Source organism: Atractosteus spatula, chromosome 3, assembly GCF_055471065.1.
Source record: "Atractosteus spatula isolate fAtrSpa1 chromosome 3, fAtrSpa1.hap1, whole genome shotgun sequence".
Classification (NCBI taxonomy): Eukaryota; Metazoa; Chordata; class Actinopteri; order Semionotiformes; family Lepisosteidae; genus Atractosteus; species Atractosteus spatula.
The window spans coordinates 18,351,845-18,372,157 of record NC_142708.1 but is presented as its reverse complement, the minus strand read 5'-3'; the positions used below and the strand labels follow the sequence as shown (position 1 = coordinate 18,372,157).

The following is a 20,313-nucleotide window of genomic DNA, read 5'->3' as shown; positions in this document are numbered from 1 at the left end:
GAGAAGAGCAGTGAAACAGATGCCTTTCCTTCGCTAAACAACCAGTAGAGCTCTGCAAGCAGGAATTGTCTTGTGTTCCTAGTAACACTGCTTCTTTGTGATGGGTGCTTGTGGCTATTGGATGGCGGGGGTGAGGGGCAGGTTGCTCTGGAGAAGGGACAGCACAAATAAAAACCTTGACAGGAGCTCAGGTATGACTCTGGGCAAACCTGACCTTCCCAGCTGAAAATGGACAGACTCCGCTTTTTGTCTGCATACAGGAGCTAAGGGTCAGCAGTGCTAGACTCGAAATGAATCATTCAGAATGCTGAAAGGTTCTGCCATTTTAACTCTGTACTTCTGTAAAGGCACTTTAAATGACAGCGTCTCACTGTTATACTAAATATGTTAAAAAGCAGCTACCCAGTATTTTGAACCTTCCTTTTGTAGAAATTGTTTGGCTTTACTGTCACATTCCTATTTATGGTGACAGATGTGTACTGTTCTGAGCACCTCCATCATTTTCAAAGTGGTTCACTTAACAGACATGGAAGATTAGGATTATTTTCCTCTTTCCTTTCTTCCTGTCGTAATTGGACTTGGGTTTTCACATATTATCCATGGCAAACCTCTCAAGGTTGTATCCTGCGTGTAGTATTCTGAGGAATCATACAGTAGGAAGTGAAATAATGAGAGGTGAGAAAGAGAAGTCGCTGATTAGCTAGGAAGACTGAAATGAGCAGTAGTTGAGAATTAGGAGCTCCAGTTGGTGATACAGAAAATACCTCATTGATTAAAAGAGAATTTGAGGTGTTGATATGTCTATATCCACTTGTATTAATTGATTAGGAATACAGGGATAGGATGTGAACTAAGAAAATGCGTAATTGTGAAGCATCTGGAAGATCCTGTGAACAGCACTATGTAAAAAAGAATAAATATTATAATTTATCATCTATTTAAAACTTTTTTTTCTGTTAAAGGGGACATTTTACAAAACTCTGTTTTTTGGACTTTTTAGTCTTTTTCAGAATCAAAGATTTAAGGTTTTAGTGTAAACATTCACTGTACCATAAAGCCCTGGGCAGCATTTTTAAACTTAAAGTAAGGATTTTTTCATAGGCACAATTCTTGCTTGAATAATGGGGTAATGTCCCTATAGAGCTCAGATAATACTAAATAAGGGCTTTTGCGCTAAGCATGCGTTCATCTGAATAAACAGGAGAAGAGGGCGCCACTACATTGCCACACTGTCAAGAGAAACCCATTATTTCGGCAGATCCAATAATAAAAAGTCTCCTTAGGCCAAACCATTAGAACCATTAGTTATGAATGTGTCGGTGAGTTTAGTCTGAGCTCCAGCTGTGCTGCATACCAGCTGGCAGGAGCCTTCCTCTCCAATGACAGGCTTACCTTGACTCTCCCAAAGGATCCTCCATCTTAACCCTGAATTATGGGAAGTCCCTTTCTACTCCTTGTCTCCCAGCGTTTTAATTATTTTAATTTTTTTTTGTGGTTGAAATGTAAATATGACGTGTTGCTAAGTCATCACAGAAAAGCTTAGCGCGCTAAGGTGTTGTGAAAGATTAAGGCAGTGGAAGAGTCTGCACTGTGGTCCAAAATGGCGATATGCATTCCTTTAAAATGAAAAGCAAAATTGCAGTTAGGAGATATGTCCCTGCACAAGGAACTTGCAGAATTTCAAAAGAAGCTGTACTTAATGAGTGAGGAAGTAGGGAGAGAGGGGGCCTTACCTGCTACACTAGAGATTTAATTAGGGATTGGATTGTGGGATGCAGTAGAATTTCACAGTGGATTAGCCGCTGAGAGAACAGCCCTTCTCTTCCTCCTAGACTAAATTGTTTAAATTCTACACCCTTCACTTCATTTGTTTGCTTCTGCAGGGTTTTCATTAGTGAGGCCCCCTTTCTTTGTGTGCTTTTTGAGTCCCTCCAGCCCCTGACTCCACATACCACCTTCTTGGGGTTTTTAGCTGTTCTCTTTTCTTAGTTCTAATCAGCAGTGTGTATTACCAAGTTCTTGTAATTATGAATTAACCAACTAACTTTCTTCCCTCTTTTTGTGCTTTTAACCAACTAACGCTCTTGCTCTTTGGGGACATAGCCTTACAGAAGGTAAAATAACTTTGCTTTTTCTTTATACTAAAATACTGTGTTCTGATTATGTGTTTATTTTTGGATTTGTAGTTTTTCTTTTAGTGTGTATCTGTGAGACTATTTCAGTTAAGTCATAAGTGGGGTTTTTTTCTGCAGGTACTTCTTTGCTGTGCTGGCAATCCTGACTGTGCTTGGAGTTCTGAATGGACTGGTGTTGCTTCCTGTTTTATTGTCATACTTTGGCCCATATCCTGAGGTAAGTCCTTACTTCCACTGAATCTTATATTATTATTTTTATTATTGATGTTAATTCTGTGGCTTTGTTAAGTAGATTGAGTACATGGGCCTTGGTAGTACTGTGAACATATTCATGCTCATTTCTTTACTTCCTTTAGTGTACCAGATGGAAAATTTCTTTAGCAGGCAGGTGAAAGACATAACACAGCACATGATGGGTTCATGTTGTATTAAATGTATTAACAAATAAGAAACGTGCATGTATAAGGAATGGAGTAGGAAACGTGATGAGAATTTGTAAGACATTGTATGTTGACAAGTGATGCTGTGAGATGCCCTGAGACCCAGGAATGAGCTGAGCTGGTTCCCCCTGCACTGAAGGGGCTGTCCTACAGCTACTTCACTTTCCGCCTCGGCACTCCCTCCGCAGGTGTCTCCCGTCGACGGGAGGAGCCGTTTGCCGACCCCGTCCCCCGAGCCGCCCCCTCGCGTCGTCCGGTTCGCAGTCCACCCCCGGCCCCCGACCAACGGCTCCGACTCCTCGGACTCGGAGTACAGCTCCCACACCACCGTCTCCGGGGTCAGCGAGGAGCTGCAGCAGTACGACTCCCGACGCCACCCAGCTCACACCACCCGCCGGGTCCTGCTCGAAGCCACCGAGAACCCAGTCTTCCCGCGCTCCACCGTGAGTATCTGATACTAGTCACTGCTTTCCCCTGTTTTCCATTCACTGTTTAATTAGAAGCCCTGGGTGAGTATCGTAAGGGGACAGGAGGGGTGGTGTATTAAAGGTAAGGGTATAGTCACAGCCTTGTTTTTCCCTTGAAGGTGTCAGATAATTCGCCCCCAGTTGTCTGGAAATCGAACTGACCATGCGTCACACTGATGCAGTACTCGATACAATGAGAAAAGATATGAATAAACAGGTTTTAAATAGATGATTGGATATCTGTGACAAACACATAAAGTGCTTTTAACAAATTATTCTTTGGCGATTCCTTGAAGGTAGGCCTGCTTCAGTCTAAGGCCTCAACTAAAAGTAACACAGTATCTTCGAGAGATAGTGTGGGTTTTTCTCTAAAATTGTTGCAGAATTTTGAGAACAATTCGTGCAGCTATGCCTGGCACATAGTGAAAAGGAAATAAGACGGGCTGAACGCCGTGCAATCCGTTGTTATGTCCTGAATTTCGAGATGTGTGCTAAAGGGGGGACTGTTCCCTCCGGCAGGCCATACCTCTAGAAGCCAGGCAGCAGCGGCCCAGGCCCTGGCCCCGGCCTCCCGCCCAGCCGCAGGAGCACGCCCGGAGGTACAGCAGCAGGGACACCAGAAGGGACACGGCGAGGGACAGCCAGCAGCAGCAGCAGCAGCAGCAGCATCAAGCACCCCCTCACCGGCCGCGCATGGACGCTTTCGAAACTGCTACTGAAGGGTGTTCGGGCCCTGGTCGCAGGGACCGCTCAGGGCACCGTTCCCACCCCCACAGCACTAGACACCAAGCTTTCACTGCCGCGGGTCCCTCAGGGCCAGCGTACTGCCAGCCTATCACCACAGTGACTGCCTCAGCCTCCGTCACAGTCGCTGTGCATTCACTCCCCGGCCAGAGCCCGCATTACCCAGCATTCCCCTCTCCAGAGGGCTTCCAGCAGACGGATCCCGGACCCTTCGAAGACCCCCACGTGCCTTTTAACATTCACAGCGACAGGAGGGACTCTAAAATGGAGGTCATGGAGCTGCAGGATGTAGAATGTGAAACGCAGAGTGATGTTGAGCAGGAGAGCTCTGCCAGTTAAGGTGAGTTTCCTTGGGTCTGAGTACCCGCTTGTCAGAATGTTTCTCTTTTGGTAAAATCGGATTTGCTCAGTTCAGCTATTTCTGTAACATCATTTTAAGTTTTGGGGTATTTTTTGTTATATAAGCAAGTTATGTATGTGTATTTTATGTGCAGATTTAAAGGCTTTTGGGTTTCTATACTTTGCTGCTGTCATGGAAATTAACCATATTGTAAGTTCTTTGCCATCTGAAATTTCAGATTTAGAAAAATCTCCAGTTTTAGTGAATGTGAAAATGCTTTTCTTTTAAAGAATTAAGGTACTTGACAGACACCTTCTGGACACTGAGGAACTAGATGAGCAAAGATATTTGCTTTATTTTGCTTTAATGAGATTTGTGTTTGGTTCCAGTGAGAGAGTTCTGAAGCACAAAAGGCCAAAGATGGGGAGTCCTTCTGTTCTGAACCTGCAGGAGAACTGCTTGAAGTTAGGGAAATCTACATACATGCTGCATCAGGAAGATGGTTCACTGTTACTGTAACCTAGTGTATTATTTTGTCAAATATATATATATAAATATTTAAAAGATGTAAACATGTGTATAATACAAATGTAAATTAGCTGTAATGTAGGAGACAAACAACTCCTGTTAATAGACTGGGGACAACACTCTGTGTAATCTATACTGTACACTCATCTGTGTATCTGTGCCACGAGTAAGCTTAATCTAGTCATACATTTCAGCATAAGTTGTTGCTGCTTAAATATTGTATAATTTACTTGTATAATTCTATGCAAATATTTCTTTTATGGTATAGTAATTTGTGAGATTGTGTAAGAGCAGTGGATGTGTGAGTATGTGTATAAAGGTACGCATCTTGTTTTTAAATGTTAATTTTCATATCACAAACCTGTGGTAGTATGAAATGTTACTGTTTAACTTTCAAACACGCTATGCGTGATATTTAAAATGATCAGATATGAAGAAAAAAGCACGTTAATCTTTGTGAGTGGCTGAAACTCTTTTGCTTGTTTTTTCCTTTTTTCTCTGATACTGTATCTCGTATCTGGTGTTTTTTACTGTAAAACAGCCATTGGTGCACTCACATTCCAGTCAGAACTGTTATCCCTTCACTGCCAAACACAACAGAACCTAAAATGTGAAATGGCAATAAAGTCTGTTTTAATTACCTAAGAAATTCACTGTTAGTATTTTAATTCTGCCATTCTTTAATTTGTTTCCACTTTATTGTTTATTAAAGAATGTTAACCAGTTTTTATTCCCAATGGGGAAAATAAAGACAGGATTAGTGTTAAAGAAGCAGAATTTAGGTCATTGGCTGTTTAGATAATTAAAACAGACTTGCCTACAGAGGATCTTGTGAAAACTTTTTTTTTTACTGACGCGTTAATGAAGATGCCAGTTACACAAGCTCTTAAAAGATCAAAGAGTAAACTGGAAATGCCTGCAATTTTTTTTTGCCATATGCCATAAATGCAACTTCTCAAATTCTAAAGTAAAGCACTGTCGCGGTATCCATATAGGTATAAGCTACAACTAGATCTGATTTAACCTCGCACTTGAACTTGACTGCGGTAAAAACGCAGTATCTACAGTGGAAAAATAGCGCCGGCCCTTTTTATTGTTTTTGTTGTTCCTTTTATCCCGCTATTCCGTATTTCAGATAAGCTTCAATGACAAGTACACCAACGGTTAAGCACTGAATGGCCCTACTAAACCGGCACACTGTCTGATTACCCAAAGTTTTAATGACAGCGAAGACAACTGGCCTCAATTTCGCTCTCGCAGTCGATTGACCTGAGATCATAAAAATCCACAACAAAACTGTATGACACTAATTGGAAGCTACCCTCAACTGCCAAGTGTACATGAGACTGTGTCAGAGGTCGGACAGGCCTCCTACTGCTGCTAGGTTGGTGTCTGTCTGTCAGTCACTCTTGCTTGCCTTTCCCCTCTCGTGTAAGTCTTTCTTTCGAACACCGCAGCCCGTTGTCCTTTTTTCCCCTTATGTGTATTATGTTCTGTCTGCTGCTTCTGCAAATCGTAGATGTTTTTCTCCTCAAGTCACATTGGCCAAAGGAGAAATCCACGGCTGGCAACTATTTTATCCTTTTTTTAATTTTTTTTTATTTTTTTACTTTTTTTGTGATATTTATATTTTTGTATGATAAGATTTTTTTTTTTCTGACATTATTGTTCATATGCCAGTTTATAACAAAACAAATGCAGGGAATTTTATTTCTATTGAAAACACTATTACAGCTATGTTTTTACTTTAATGGATTGTTTATCTGTATAAAGTGCTTACTAATGTTAAATAGGAAAAAAAGATTATATAACATTTACATTAAAGACTCAATGTAGCTCTTAGACTGAGGATGTAAAAGGAAAAATTCTGGGTCTCGCTGACTGCCATTTTTTTGGTAGAAGTGAGTTTGTGTCATTTCAGTTACAAAGATAAATGTATGCCATATAATTTATTTATATGAAAATTTATTTTTGTAGTGTACATAGTAGTTGTCAAGTCTTTTGACAGAAGTATATTTTTAAAGAGTTTATATGTAATGATACCATTTTGTTGGAACATAACAGAGATTTTGTTACAGTGTACACTTTCAGTGCTAATTTGCTCTCAGACAAATGGTGTCCATACAGTATTACAGGAGAGTGAAAAATTCAAAAAGCTGCAAAATGTTTGTGTTTATGAACATCTAGCCATGAAAGTAGTAATTGTACTAGCTCTCTAAATATTAATGTTCAAACACTGATAGAATTCTAACAAATAAAAATATTATAACTTATTTGTCTCATTTGTTTGTAACTCTAATAAAAAGAATCTAAAAGGAAGCTTTTCAGTTGAAGTTGGGTTTGTCAAGATATTGCCTCTTTTTTAACAGAAGATATTCAGTCTCAGTGATTAAAACAACACATACAGTAGAGTCTTTTATTAACAAAGTTATGTTATTTAACCCATTCACATGCTAAGATCTTATTTTTGATGTTTATATCACATGAAAAACCGTTAAAATAATCTGTTAAAAGTCTGTTTTATGAAAGCTATCAGTACAACAGAGAAAGATTATAGAGGATCCAGCATCTTGACAAGGTGAACGGGTTATTTGTCATGTTTTCCTCCTATTTTACACGATTCTGCACCTAGTGGTTTCGGTATATTAACAGTACAAGTGAGTTATTGTGCCCCACCTCCAGTATTTAAAAGCACTTGCTCCAATATTTACGCAAGGGCCTGGCAAGGAACACATAACCATTGCCAGCATGTGAATGAAAGTTTAGTCAGTTCATAGAAAAAACATCCTTGTAAGAAAAACATCAACCATCCCACAGATTTTAATTTTCAAATTTGTAGTTTCCTTTGAAGAAAGACATTTTCTCACTTGGTTCTTCACTTTGTGGCCATTGTCTTTACTGTTTCCATAGAAACAGCAGCTTCGGTCTTGCCAATCTGTTTTACCCAGGGCTGCCTGCTGTATGTCAGAGGACTTCTGGCAGGAAGTCGTTGGATATGACCAAATTGCTCCAACAGTATGTGGAGATCTTAAATCATCAAATTGGGGGTTTTAGAGATGACCATGCCCACAGGTAGTGTAAACCAGGAGTTTTAAAAAAACTCATTCCCTCACCTGGATCTCATAATTTGGTAATCAGTGAATGGACTGTAACCAGAGTTTTAAAATAAGTATTTTAGAAGAGAACAGCAAAACTAACATGGTCATTTAAATTTTCAGAATGCTTTTTATAAAATTCCTTTAAAAAATGAATTCTCAAATTGCAAGAATTAGGCATTCAGAGAAATGGTTTGAGTAGGTAGCTACATCAGCATGCGTAGGCTTTAAAGGCACAGGTAAAGGTTTATTCCATGTTGAAAGAAAAAGAAAAGAGACAGCATTTCAGTTGTGGGTCTGTCAACATACTGTAAACACCTAAGCCCTTTTCAAAAGTACTGCCTTGAAACGTGTTTTCTATCCTATAATGATGTGTTATTATGTCATCACCAATTCCTGGTACTCCTGAACACCACAGGTACTTTCTTTCATTCTCTAAGGGTACAAGGCATCTGTCTATACTCGCCCCATGCTCTTTGTTGTCAACTCTGGCCCCTGGTTGATATGGCAGTGGGTCCCCATCCCTCTGATCTTCCATCTTCTTGCGTCCAACTGATGCGGTGTCAGCCCTCATCTCTTCCCTCCCCCTGTCCTCACAATTTTCCATTAGTGGCCTCACAAGTTCTCTGGACTTTTGTTTGTTAATAGGGTCATCTTTTCAGGTGTTATTTTTTCTTCTTTAGGGGGTTCCAAGTGGAACCCATCATCATTTCAGTAGTACACAATAATATTATAATAGTACAATTGGTTACTCACTACCGGTGCAGATAACCTCCTCTCTAGTCATCATAGCATTCCGATCTCTAACAATTTTGACTCCACTGCCATCTGTTTCCTGACTCGCTTTCCAACGTTTGCATCGTACATGATTCTCATTCACTCCACACTATTGCACACATGTTCCAATCTGTGATTCTCTGAATCCTCGCATGTCTAAATTGACTTGATCAAACAGAACTCCTGTACCACTAGCTGCTTGACCTTATGGCCAGTGCTGTCATTACATTAACCAGACAAATTAATGCCACACATTAAAATATTAAGGACACTATCCCTTTATGTTCATAGTCTTGTCACATTCATTAGAATCAGACTGAACTAATGAAATGAAGTCATGAAAAAAAAAGTGTGGAAAAAGAATCAAATGGTAATCTCACTCTTCCGCTCTCTTGCATATAAATATTTCGCCTGCTGAGCCCCCCCTTATGTGAAAATTTTCCAGCACACCACTCTACACCTCATCTTCACCCTTGCAGCGGCCTCCATATTTTATTTCTTGCAGCTGAGGGTTTTGTCATAACCTCACCAAGAAAAGTTAAAGCCAAACAATATAATCCTTTTATTTGTCATCTCATTGCATTATTTAGAATTTGGTTGAATTGCTGAACTTGTACGTGTTATGTGTATGTAATATCCTGCAGTTTTCTATGAAAGAGCTGACTGAATATTTCACTACGCTCGACGATACAGTACCATTACAGAAATGAATGCATTGCTTTTCCTTATCTTCTGTTTACTGTGGAAGCCCCCAAAAAAACGCCCTATAGTATCTCGGAATTGCGACTTTATTTCTCAGAATATAAATAGAATAATAACAGAATAAATATATATAGCTCAGCTGGCAAGACCTGGGTTCGAACCAATGCAGTGAGGCACGAACTAGGGTGGGAGTGGCGAGGGGCACAAGCCCCAGAACCCGAATCCGTTACAATAACAAAAGGACAGACAATGAAATGTGGGCTATTTCGAAGTCGCAAATGTGAGATAAAAAGTCGTAAGTTTTTAAGTCGTAATTCTGAGTTTTTAAGTTGCAATTCTGAGATACTAAGTCGTAATTGGGAGATACCATAGCGCGTTTTTTTTACTCCCTGGTGGAAACGGGCTTCCATAGTATGAACAGAAGAGATGATAGAGGCTAATACAGAGGGTTAATATGACTGGAGGTTTGCAAGGAAATTAAAAGCAGCAATAGAACTGTCTCTGAACTGCGAACCTGGGTGTTTGACTTCTGTAGTGAGAAGAGAAGGGGGTGTGAGAGAGGAGATAAATACTGTAGGAAATGATGTTCCTCACAAGTAATGTTTTACAGCTGTGCTGCTGAAGACTCCATATACAGGTGTTGGCCATTAATTGTAGAGTGTACTGTTCTCTGTTATAGGAGATTACTTTCTTTGTTTCCACCATAGCTCAGAGAATATTTAAAAAATATTAAACTGTAGAGCCACAGAACTTATCTTAAAACTCTTTCTGTATGGATGTCACTTGCCTGCACAGGGTGGGTGGAAGATACATTTTTAATTGTTCGACAACGTTACTCTTGTTAATCAAGTATATTTAAGTAATTTCCAAAATTTTGCAATGAAGTTTAAAAATGCAAATAAGTGGACATAATTTGCTAATTAAGCATTTGAAAAAAGTTTTAGAAAAAAAAATCCCATTCTTTGCAGACTTTGTTATGAGCAAATATTTCCTGTCATGATGCCAATATAATTTAATTCAATTATTTGGATGATAATATAATCCCTAAAAGTATCTTGACATGTAACATAAGCAGTTAAATGCCTGTTTTTTTCAATATTCAAATTCCACTTCAGAAAAGTATTTGCAGGGTATTGCATAACCAAGTGAACCGAGACAGGCAAAGTTCACAAAAAGTGTAGAAGACAAGTACACAAGACATCAAACTAATTTGCAATGAATCAACATTTGTAATAAATACCGTAGCATAGGCAGCTGTTTGAACTAGTATTCAAGGCTCTGGGATCACAAAGCAAATTCTGGAATGGGGAATGTATGTTCTGGAATACATTTACTAGAACTCCTGGGTGGAACATTGCTGTTTTGTAGTTTGTATCAGTGAGTACAAAGTACTTCACACAGATAGCATCTGTAAAATATCCAGGTGTATACTGTACATTGATACCCTTGTACATTGCATTGGGTTAAAGTGTCAGTCCAACACATTAATTCTAATGACCAGTGAAAGATCGTGAAAACTTCTTTCCTTTTCCTTTGTCAATTTGTGTTCTTACTTAATCTTTTTATGCCACTGTAAAAGACTTATCATATCCAGAATCACTTTGCTGGAGATCTAATTGTCTGATTTGTTTTATTTCATGAAGGTTTTCAATTCAGAAGTAATAAACAGTATATAGTTACTGGAGTACACTGTGGTTCTCGATTAATGAAATAGACTGACATTGAAGAAACCAGGTTTTAATAAACACATTCATAATTTTACATGAATAAGCTCTCAATTCTGGCATATCTGATGTTAATGGTTTGGTTCCAAAGTTACTGTAGGTATCACTGTGACCAAACTGACAAAGAAGATGAGATAAGATGTGTAAATAAATCCTAAAAAGCATTGTTTTAATTGTCACTGAAGGAATTTACTCTAAAACAAAGTCTGTATCACTCCATGATTTCATGCAATTATTTTTTTTCCTTACTCACATTTTTAAAATTTTGTCCATCATCACTTGTCTGTAATGTTAAACTTGCCAAGTGCACTTATCCTCTGAAAGAGTGATTGCTCTGTTGACATAAAAGTAATGGATTATATTTCTGCTGCCAACAACTGTAAGATTTAGCGATCTTTCATTAGAAGTCAAAAATAAATCTGCAAAAAACATTAAGACAGAAGTGTTTTGCAATTTTGTGTTTAAGAAAGGGAAAACAAAACAAGAATGATAGATATTCAACATTGAAGTATAAACCTTGAAAAATACTTAATACAAAGCTTAATGCACCTATAGAGGAGTACCTTAAAATGTATTTGTAATTTAAAAAGATAAACTTTTTAAAATGACAACTGCACTCTATTACAAGGGTAAATGGAAAAGGTCAGTTACACGTTAGTTCAGCTGTTTTGCTAGAAAGCCAAAAAAGGTCATCCTGAAAATAGAGATTGATCTACTCAATGTCAAGGACTCCACATGACTAATTGAATACAATATTTGTATTTTAGTGAATGTAAATATGTCTCTGTTAAATTAATAATAATTAATAAAAATTCACAGTGACTAAAAAAAATCCAAAATTGACATTGTTTTCCAATATTTAAGTCAAATTCTAAATAATTCTACAAGACAATTAAATTTATAGGGGTAGCATTCCTAATGTTTTAGTGTTTGGCATTATCTCAAGTGGCTGATGAAGACATACTGTAGCCCTGGCCATAATATCAAGACTGACAAGCCCTCTCTCACTTGCAAGGAATGAGCCAGTGAGGCAGCTGCAAGGGTGAAGAGGGCAGAGGGAGGAGAGCTAGAAAAGATATATCCAAAAGCGCTCAGCAGGAGCGATACTTAGCAAAGTGGAAGCGCAAGATTGAAATTTAACCTTCTCCCAAACTGCTGATTAAAAACTCCACTTCAGAAGTTTAGTCAAATGAATATTTATAGCAATACTGGATGTTTATATGACAATGCATTCAATTTTAACATTTGGCATCAACTTGCCTGGCTGAGGAAATGACAGCCTGGCTGTTATGTCGGCGCACATGTTTACAATGCTGATGTGTTTATGTTGTGGTTACTGCGTTGCGGCTCTAAGGTGTTTTCCATTTTCTGTCAGTTCTATGAGATGCACAATAAAGAGCAGACGTCTGGGTAACCTACTTGCCTCAGTCCCTGGTTTCCCGTGGCATAACACCAGTCTCAAGGTCGGAGCTGACAAATTGCCTAAAACAGAATTAAAAGAACTCCATAAAACTGATACAGAGCTCTTCGGTGGCAGAAATAGTGGTGAGTGGTGTGTGAGTTTTGTTTGACCGAGTTGGTTTAGATACAGTATGCAAGGTTTCAGGGGATCCAGCAGTGAGTGGTCACCTGCTGATGCTGGTAGGTGAGCAGATGGAAGGCTGACTGAGAAAAAGAATAAATTCACAGCAGTCGTAGTTGAATTGGGCTGAGTGTAGTAGAATGTACTGAGTGTAAATGCCCTGACCTGGTTCCTTTAATGTAATAATAATAATGTTTTTTTATAAGCCCTATACAATTTATTGCATTAGGAATTTGTCTTTTCGCATACCCCAGCTTTTCTCCATGAGACACAGACACCCAGACAGGGAGAGAAGCTTGGGGTCAGAGCGCAGGGTCAGCCATTGTATGGCGCCCCTAAGATTGAATGAATAACAATGGATTTCATGGGAACCCCCAAGAAAGAGGGTTAAAAGCAGCTAAAGTGATGAGTGTGATGGTCCTGAAGGCAAACAGGAGTTCAGTGTGCTTGAGAGGCAGGAATTGTGTGGTGGTGGGGCTGAGCAAGGGTTGAGAAAGAGGAGTCTGGGAGCGGTGTGGACTTGCTGTGTTCTCTCACCATCAGGATGGAATGAGTATCAGTGACCAGGAGCTGTAGTGTTGAGATACAGACTACACCTGTTTGTTGCTACAGGGACAGCGAAAAGTAGAACAGCAGAAGGGGGAATGTAAAAAAACAGAGGTAGGTTGGGGCCTAAGGTGGTGTGGGTTGGACACCAACCAGAAACAGGGAAAGAAACGGGAAATAGTGGAGTGAGCAAGTGAACAGGGAGAGGAGGGAGAGGAAAAAGAGAGAGGAGGGAGAGGGAAAAAGGTTGTTCCTGACCTCCAGGGAGGGGTCATGACATTGTAAGAACCAGACGAAGACAGCAGGCATCATGACAGGAGCAATAAGCTAGGTGTTTTCTGTAAAGAGGTAGAGGTTGAAGAACTGCTAGTTCGAGGCGAGGCAAGAAAGTCACTCTCATCCCAGCTTGGAGGAGGCAGACGGTAGTCAGGTGAACAGTCATCAAGTCTGGCTGCACTAAGAGAGGCCAGTGGGCCAGTGTGTCACGAATGTCGGAAAGGACGAACCGTGGAATGACAGAAGAGCGAAAAGTCCCTATGCGTAGCGGCGAGATGGGGGTTAGCCCGGGCTCAGCTGTTCAGGAAATGCCGTATAGAGACCTATGCCCTCAGGTAGCGGACGTGGGGCGACCTGGTGCTAGGCGGGTTTCAGGACATCCGAACGTCAATGCTGAGCAAAGGCAGAATGAAAGACCCGGAAATATATAGCCCCAGAGAGAGAGAAACACCGGAAGGACAGCAAAGAACTGGAAATGAGAGACAGGACAGAGAAGGAGCGCCCTCTGGTTGCAGAGGGCGTGACACAGTGAGTACGATGAGTGTAGAGTAGGAGCATTAACAACAGTGGATAAAAAGTTAAGGTCTAGGAACACTGAGTGGAACAGACATCAGCCTCTGACAAGATCAAAACACCAAAAGCAAGAAAAGATGTGGCCAATGGGTACTCAGCAGGCACATTATTCTTGTGTAAGAGAGCAGAAGTGCAAGATTAAAATTGGACCTCCCCTTGAATTTCTGGTTAAAAACTCCGTTTATGTACAGATGGTGTGGAGTACCATTTTCAACATGCTGCTCATGGGTTTTACGAACATGTAAAAATAACTGTAAAGCCTAAAACTGGTCAATAATATCAACTGCCTGTTATTTGGAATAAGAAAGATGTACAGTGGACAGAAAAGGTTTGAGTTGAGTTTGTAATGATTATTATATTTGGTTAAATGTTCTATACTGTATATCCTGTTTAGCTGCAGCTAAAACCCATGGCTGGTGTTTTTTACTGTTCGTGTCCCCAGTATTACTGCCCCATACAAAATGTTTTCAATAACATGCAAAATATTGCTCAAGTTACAGTATCGATTACTAGAGTATGGGAGAAAAGGACGATTATCGTTTCAGTACAATAACAGTTACTAGATTTATTATTCATCTATTATTTGAGAAAGACAATGACAAGGAGTGCAGCACCCCAGGAAATATTTTCACTTATGAAAGTGTATTCTGGGAAATTTGCATTATGATATTTACAATTTTGCCATGCCCAGACCATGCAATTGTCTTTGTAATTGTCTCCCATGGTTTCTATTGTGCTTTATTGTGTGCTATGCTTTACTTTACATGTATCAGCAGGCCATGGATTTGATAAGTAAGAAGCATAAATAGTTCATCAACTCATCTGCCCGGCAGTAAGTCCTGCAGATGGCATTAGGCTGAAGTTACTCGGGTTGAACTGAGTTCTCTGGAGCACAAAAACTTGTCAACATATCATCTCAATTGTTAGTATCCTAGGGTATGTGCATGCATTTGTGTGCACACATATCAGATGCCTTTTAATTTTGCAGTGTTTAAAAAAGATTTTTAATCAGTGTCTCCAGAGTGTTCTGGGTTTGGCTTCTGCTTTCTGCATCTTACCATAAGATGCAGTGGCAATAGATAGTGATGATAATGACTGTTTTTAGTTTGCATCTTTATGTTACCAGTATAAATGGTGCAGTGACTGGCTAATCAGGATGTGCCAAAACAGGATGCTGAACGGGAAAGTTATACAATTTTCCTATTTCTACATCCCTGATTCTACATCAAAACTGCATGCCTGTTCCTTTATATTTCATACCAAGTCTTGATTATACTAAGCAAATGTAATAGAATGATATAAATAGAATTATTAAGTACCAGGCCTAAGAGTAAAATGATATAATTTAAGTATGACTTTCTGTGGCTAAAACTAATTTCTAGAAGCTGTGTTGTGTAATGTATTGCATGCAACACATAATCAAAATAAAAGCAAAAACAAACTTAGCAGACATGGATACATTTTATTTTACACAGTCAGATCTTTTAAATCTGTTTTCTTCCACTCTTTATTTAGCTTATTAATCTATGGGATGTTTCTGCCAATGCTCTGATTGGAAAGGAGCTTTTTCCTAATCAGTGTCCTGCCATTTAGAAGCTAATTTCTGAAAGCTTTTGTTTAACACACAGACTCTGTGTGGGAGCCCTGTGAGCTCACAGCGTTGTCTCGTTTCTTTTGTTGAATGCTTTTGTCTGCTACGATGTCAGGCTCATTCCACTGGCTAATGCCAGTGTTGTCCTTGGAGGCTGATTGGAACAGACAAGCAGCAGCAGTGTGTTCATCTCTCTGGACCGGATCATCCCAGTGGTGACTGTGACCTTTCTTAAAGAAATGTGCATGCAAATATTCTTAATTTTTCCATGTGCTTGAAACTGAAAGACAGAGGCAGAGTATAAAGAAATTTGTCATGCTGTTTTTTTCCCCAGATGAATGACTCTTAGCTTGAATTAAATGATTATAATTGGATGTTATGATAACATTCTTAAGGAGTGTCCAGCCCTTAAATTTGTGAGACATTCCTGAAGTCCCATTCCTTTTTCCTTCAAAATTGCAACGCATGGGACCAAAAAGAATCAATGAGAATGCAGTTCAGTTTAGACACATTTAAGTTTTCAAAGGTGAGCCTGCACCTAGTCATAACAGAAAGGATAGCAAATAAACAGTATTACTCCAATCTCCATCTGTTTCCCCAGATGATAATAAAGTTGTTAAACATGGTGCCGAGGTCAATAATAAAAAGTCAGCGTAGCATCCCAAAAGAACTTGCGCCTGCCCTTTCATGGATCAGTATTAATCACAGACATAGAAATCCAGTGAATTCACATGCGGCATTTGACACAAACGCTCAATACCGGCCTCTTCTCAGCCCCACAGCCAGACTCACACCATTGTGTCAGCTCTGTTTTCCAAGTTGAAACTCAGCCGCATACTTTACTGGATACCTCTGGGTGGAGGGGTGGAATGTAGAGAGCTGAAATCAGACAGTTTTAGTGACAAAATAAAAAAAAGTGTTTCCAGAAGATGCAGTTAAAGGTATTTTTTTAACAAAAGGGCCAGAACCTTAAGTCCAGCTGTTTGGCAACAAGAAGCAGAGATTAGGATAATCATACTCACAGGGGTATTACAGTGATGTTGTTGTTAGCCAGGAGTTTAATAAACAATCCCATGAAACTGAGGTCAGTGAACAAGTGTCCTGGGAGGTTTTATTAAATAAATGAATGTGGACATACAATACTTTCTTTTGAAAAGTGCTTATGAACAGAATGCGGTGTTACTGTACATACACACAAAGTTTAAGACCAGCTCAACAGTTTTAAGAGAAAGAAAATGCCAGCACATACCCAGGTTAGTAAGAGGGTTACAATACACTGTTCACTATACAGGGATGTACAAGGTTTCCCTGGAGCAATCTCTCGACCACAGGGACAGATATTGAATTGTGAAAATATAACTTTATTTCTTATTCTAATTTAGTTTTCTATTTTCTTTCCAATTGCTATCACACAGTCTTCTAAAAAGATACAAAACTAAGGAAAGAAATATGTGGAATCTATAGTGTCCATATCTACTCCACAGGAACACATCTTAAAGCTGGTAGCCAAAACAAAGGTTCAAAATTAAACTTCTGTGATGAAATACCACAAAAAATGATTCGTGATTCCCGATGCACTGAGCGCAATAGTTGGATTTTTTATTTTGCTTTAAATACTGTAGTGCTCTCAGGTTCACATGGGTATGTGCCCTCGCTGCTGTCGCCTCAGGTTGGCCCCCCCACCGCTGGGGACTCGAACCCAGACCTTGGGCGTCACTCAACAGGGACCCAGCCAGCTGAGCTAAAGGGAAATCTCCCCAAGCCCGGCAGCTGAGGTCCCTGCTGTTCACAGGGAAGGGCGGTGACGTCACTGCACTGGTAAGCCGGCTCGCACAACCTGTAATGTCGGCCGTATGCGTTACAATACCCTTCTTAAGGGTATCTTGAAAGGTGTCATTCTCATCTTAAAGACTTTCCACAAAAACAATCTTTCCACCACAGGAACCTGGAGAGAAATGTTTTTTGCCTGCCGCTGTCTTAATGAGACATTACTTCATGAACGTTCATGAGCAGCCAGCTGTCTTGACCAGTACCATACCAAACCTGCAATGATATTTTCTTCTGATGTAGATTTTTTTACTTCAAATCTTTCACAAAGATTTTTAAATGATGTAGAAATGATGATGACTAGCTACTGCATGGTCAGATATGTGACATAAAATACCCCATGAAGCTTTCTGTGACTCTTTTGTGAACAAAAAGGGGTTAAGATGAAGTCATAAGAACATAAAAAAGAAGGAAGGTTACAATTAAGAGGAGCACATTCAACCCATCTTGCTTGTTGCTAATTCATCCAAGGATCTCACCCAGTCACTTCCTGAAAGAAACCAGGATATCTGGAATTGTACATATAGCTGAAAGTGCAACCTACAAAAGATAACATAGACAAATGACAATGTTCTAATTAAAAGTGACAATACACCATAGAAGATAGGTGGAGATTTGAGTACCGATGTTTGGATGCAAGAGCGGCATGCCTTTCTTTAGCAGAAAGTAAATTCAAAGTGAGGCAAAATAAAATTGCAACTCAAGTGCCAGCAACTGTATCACTCTGCAACTCACAACTGGCAGCCTGCTGAAACTCAGCCGGTGTGAGTCTGGTCAGTACCTGGATGGGAGACCTCCTGAGAAAGCTAAGGTTACTGCTGGAAGAGGTGTTAGTGGGGCCAGCAGGGGGTGCTGACCCTGTGGTCTGTGGGGGTCCTAATGCCCCAGTATATTGATGGGACACTGTACTGTAAAAATCCCAGTATGTAGGGGTATTACCCTGGTGTCCTGGCCAAATTTGCTGCTGGGCTTTACCAATCATGGCCTTCTAATAATCACAATCTCTGAATTGGCTTCATCACTCATTTCTCCTCCCCACTGATAGCTGATGTGTGGTGAGCATTCTGGTGCACTATGGCTGCCGTCACATCATCCAGGTGGGGCTACACATTGGCGGTGGTGGAGGGGAGTCCTCATTGCCTGTAAAGCACTCTCAGTGGAATGTCCAGAAAAGCGCTATATAAGTGTAAGGAATTATTTTTAATTATTAAGTGATATCAGGATGTTCTTTGGTTTCTGTGACACACCTTTAAGGTCTCTTTCCGACTGGTTGTTATTGGTGTGGATACTGGAGAGCACACTGGTGTTCAACAGGACATCTCTTGCAAACAAGCCTTAATATGAACTGAAGCACATTGTTAACATTCAATCGTTTCCTGGAGCTTTTCCACCCGACAACCTTTCTTGTGCACACAGCTGTCAGGAATGACATCACTACATCAAGCAGGCAGGCTTCCAGGGTAAGATATGGACACCAAACCCAAAGAGAGACTAATTCACAATCCAGCCACTTTGACCAAATATTGATTGACAGAAAAACCACTGGAGACCTAGAACCCAAAGCAATGACGCTGATGAAAGGTGATTTTCCTTATACCCTAGGATAGTCAAATAAGTTCCGGCAGATATTGAATTGTGGAAACTACAATTTATTTTTTATTTTTTATTTGGTTTTCTATTTTTTTAATTGCTATCACACATTTTTCTTTGCAATACAGAAATCCGTAAAACGATCATCTCTGATTGCCAATTCCACATAATCTCATTTCAGTTGAATAAAATTACTCAAATTAATTCCATTTATTTCCATTAGGAAAAACCATAGACCACTCCAAGCAGTTCACACAATGGTCCTGGACAAGTGTAACATTAGGTGCTCTTAGCTGAACTGTTCATAGTGCTGAGCAGGATCAGCAGCAGATGTGTCTCACATTGCAAAATGTCAAAGTGTAAAATCCTGCCTGCAAAGCGCACTAACTGCAAAAATATGACAAATGTCATGGAGCTTCATTTCACTTTCCCAGCACCTTAAACCAGAGAAAGAAAAAGAGCTCTGTCAAAGGAGAGCAAATCCATATTAATAAAAACGTCTAATCCTGATCCAGTCTTTATAGTTCCAGGCTATGGGGATTTTAACTCTGAGTTGTGGGGTCTAAACCATAAGTACAATGTTTTTTGATCTCCACATAAAAATTTAAAGAAAGATCACTCACCAAAATCAGTGATGCAGATGCCTATGCAACAAAATCCTTCAAGTACTGACTTTAAAACCCAGAACACTCCTCTCCAAGTTGCAGCCTGTGATCACCCATGAAACACCAGCCATCTGAAAGATCCTCATTGCTTTGATAGTCACAGATCCTGGTTTTATGACAGCTTTTCATATTCCAGCCAAATCCTAGGCCAAAAGAATCAAACATTTTGATTGGCAATTTTGTATGTTCATTGATTAGGGGTTGATTCGGCTAGAGAAACCTCTTACATCTATTTGTAATAGAAATTAATTTCATTTCACGGAGATTCCATGATGTCATACACTTTTGGGATTTTACGTTTCTTATTTTAGAGACGCATCGCATAAACTAGAACAGCAGCTGTTGGCCTGTCACCTTCAAAGATATTGTGAAACAAATCAACTGATGTATTATGGACTTTTTATCAATGTTTCTCCAACATTTTGTATCTCATGAAAGAAAAAAAACAAAATTATTAACAAACCACATAAAAATGAGCAGCAGCTGCATTAATTTTATATCATCTTGTGTTTGTATGACATTTAGATTACTGTAGATTTCATTCCCAACAATGTTAGGCCACAAGCTGAGATATCTGTGTATTAGAGCATAACAATGCTGGCACTGAGCCTCTTCCAGGGTCTTAATTTGTGATGCCTAAACAGGAAACAAGTATCTCATTTAGTTCTATTTTCTGTAATTCATCCCTTAAAAACAGATCAAGCTATTCGA

General features: G+C 39.7%; 1 protein-coding gene across 2 annotated transcripts in view; it reads left to right on the top strand.

Moving 5' to 3' along the window:
• The window catches only part of ptch1 (patched 1), a 78,854-nt gene extending 71,927 nt beyond the window's left edge, over positions 1-6,927 (top strand). For both annotated transcript variants that reach the window (XM_088910661.1, XM_088910660.1), the window contains exons 21-24: positions 2,253-2,352; positions 2,764-3,018; positions 3,562-4,126; positions 4,516-6,927. In XM_088910661.1, the coding sequence (XP_088766787.1) occupies positions 2,253-2,352; positions 2,764-3,018; positions 3,562-4,125 (919 nt within the window). In that variant the 3' untranslated portion in view covers position 4,126; positions 4,516-6,927. The remainder of the gene's footprint in view (positions 1-2,252; positions 2,353-2,763; positions 3,019-3,561; positions 4,127-4,515) is intronic.
• The last annotated feature ends 13,386 nt before the right edge of the window (positions 6,928-20,313 follow it).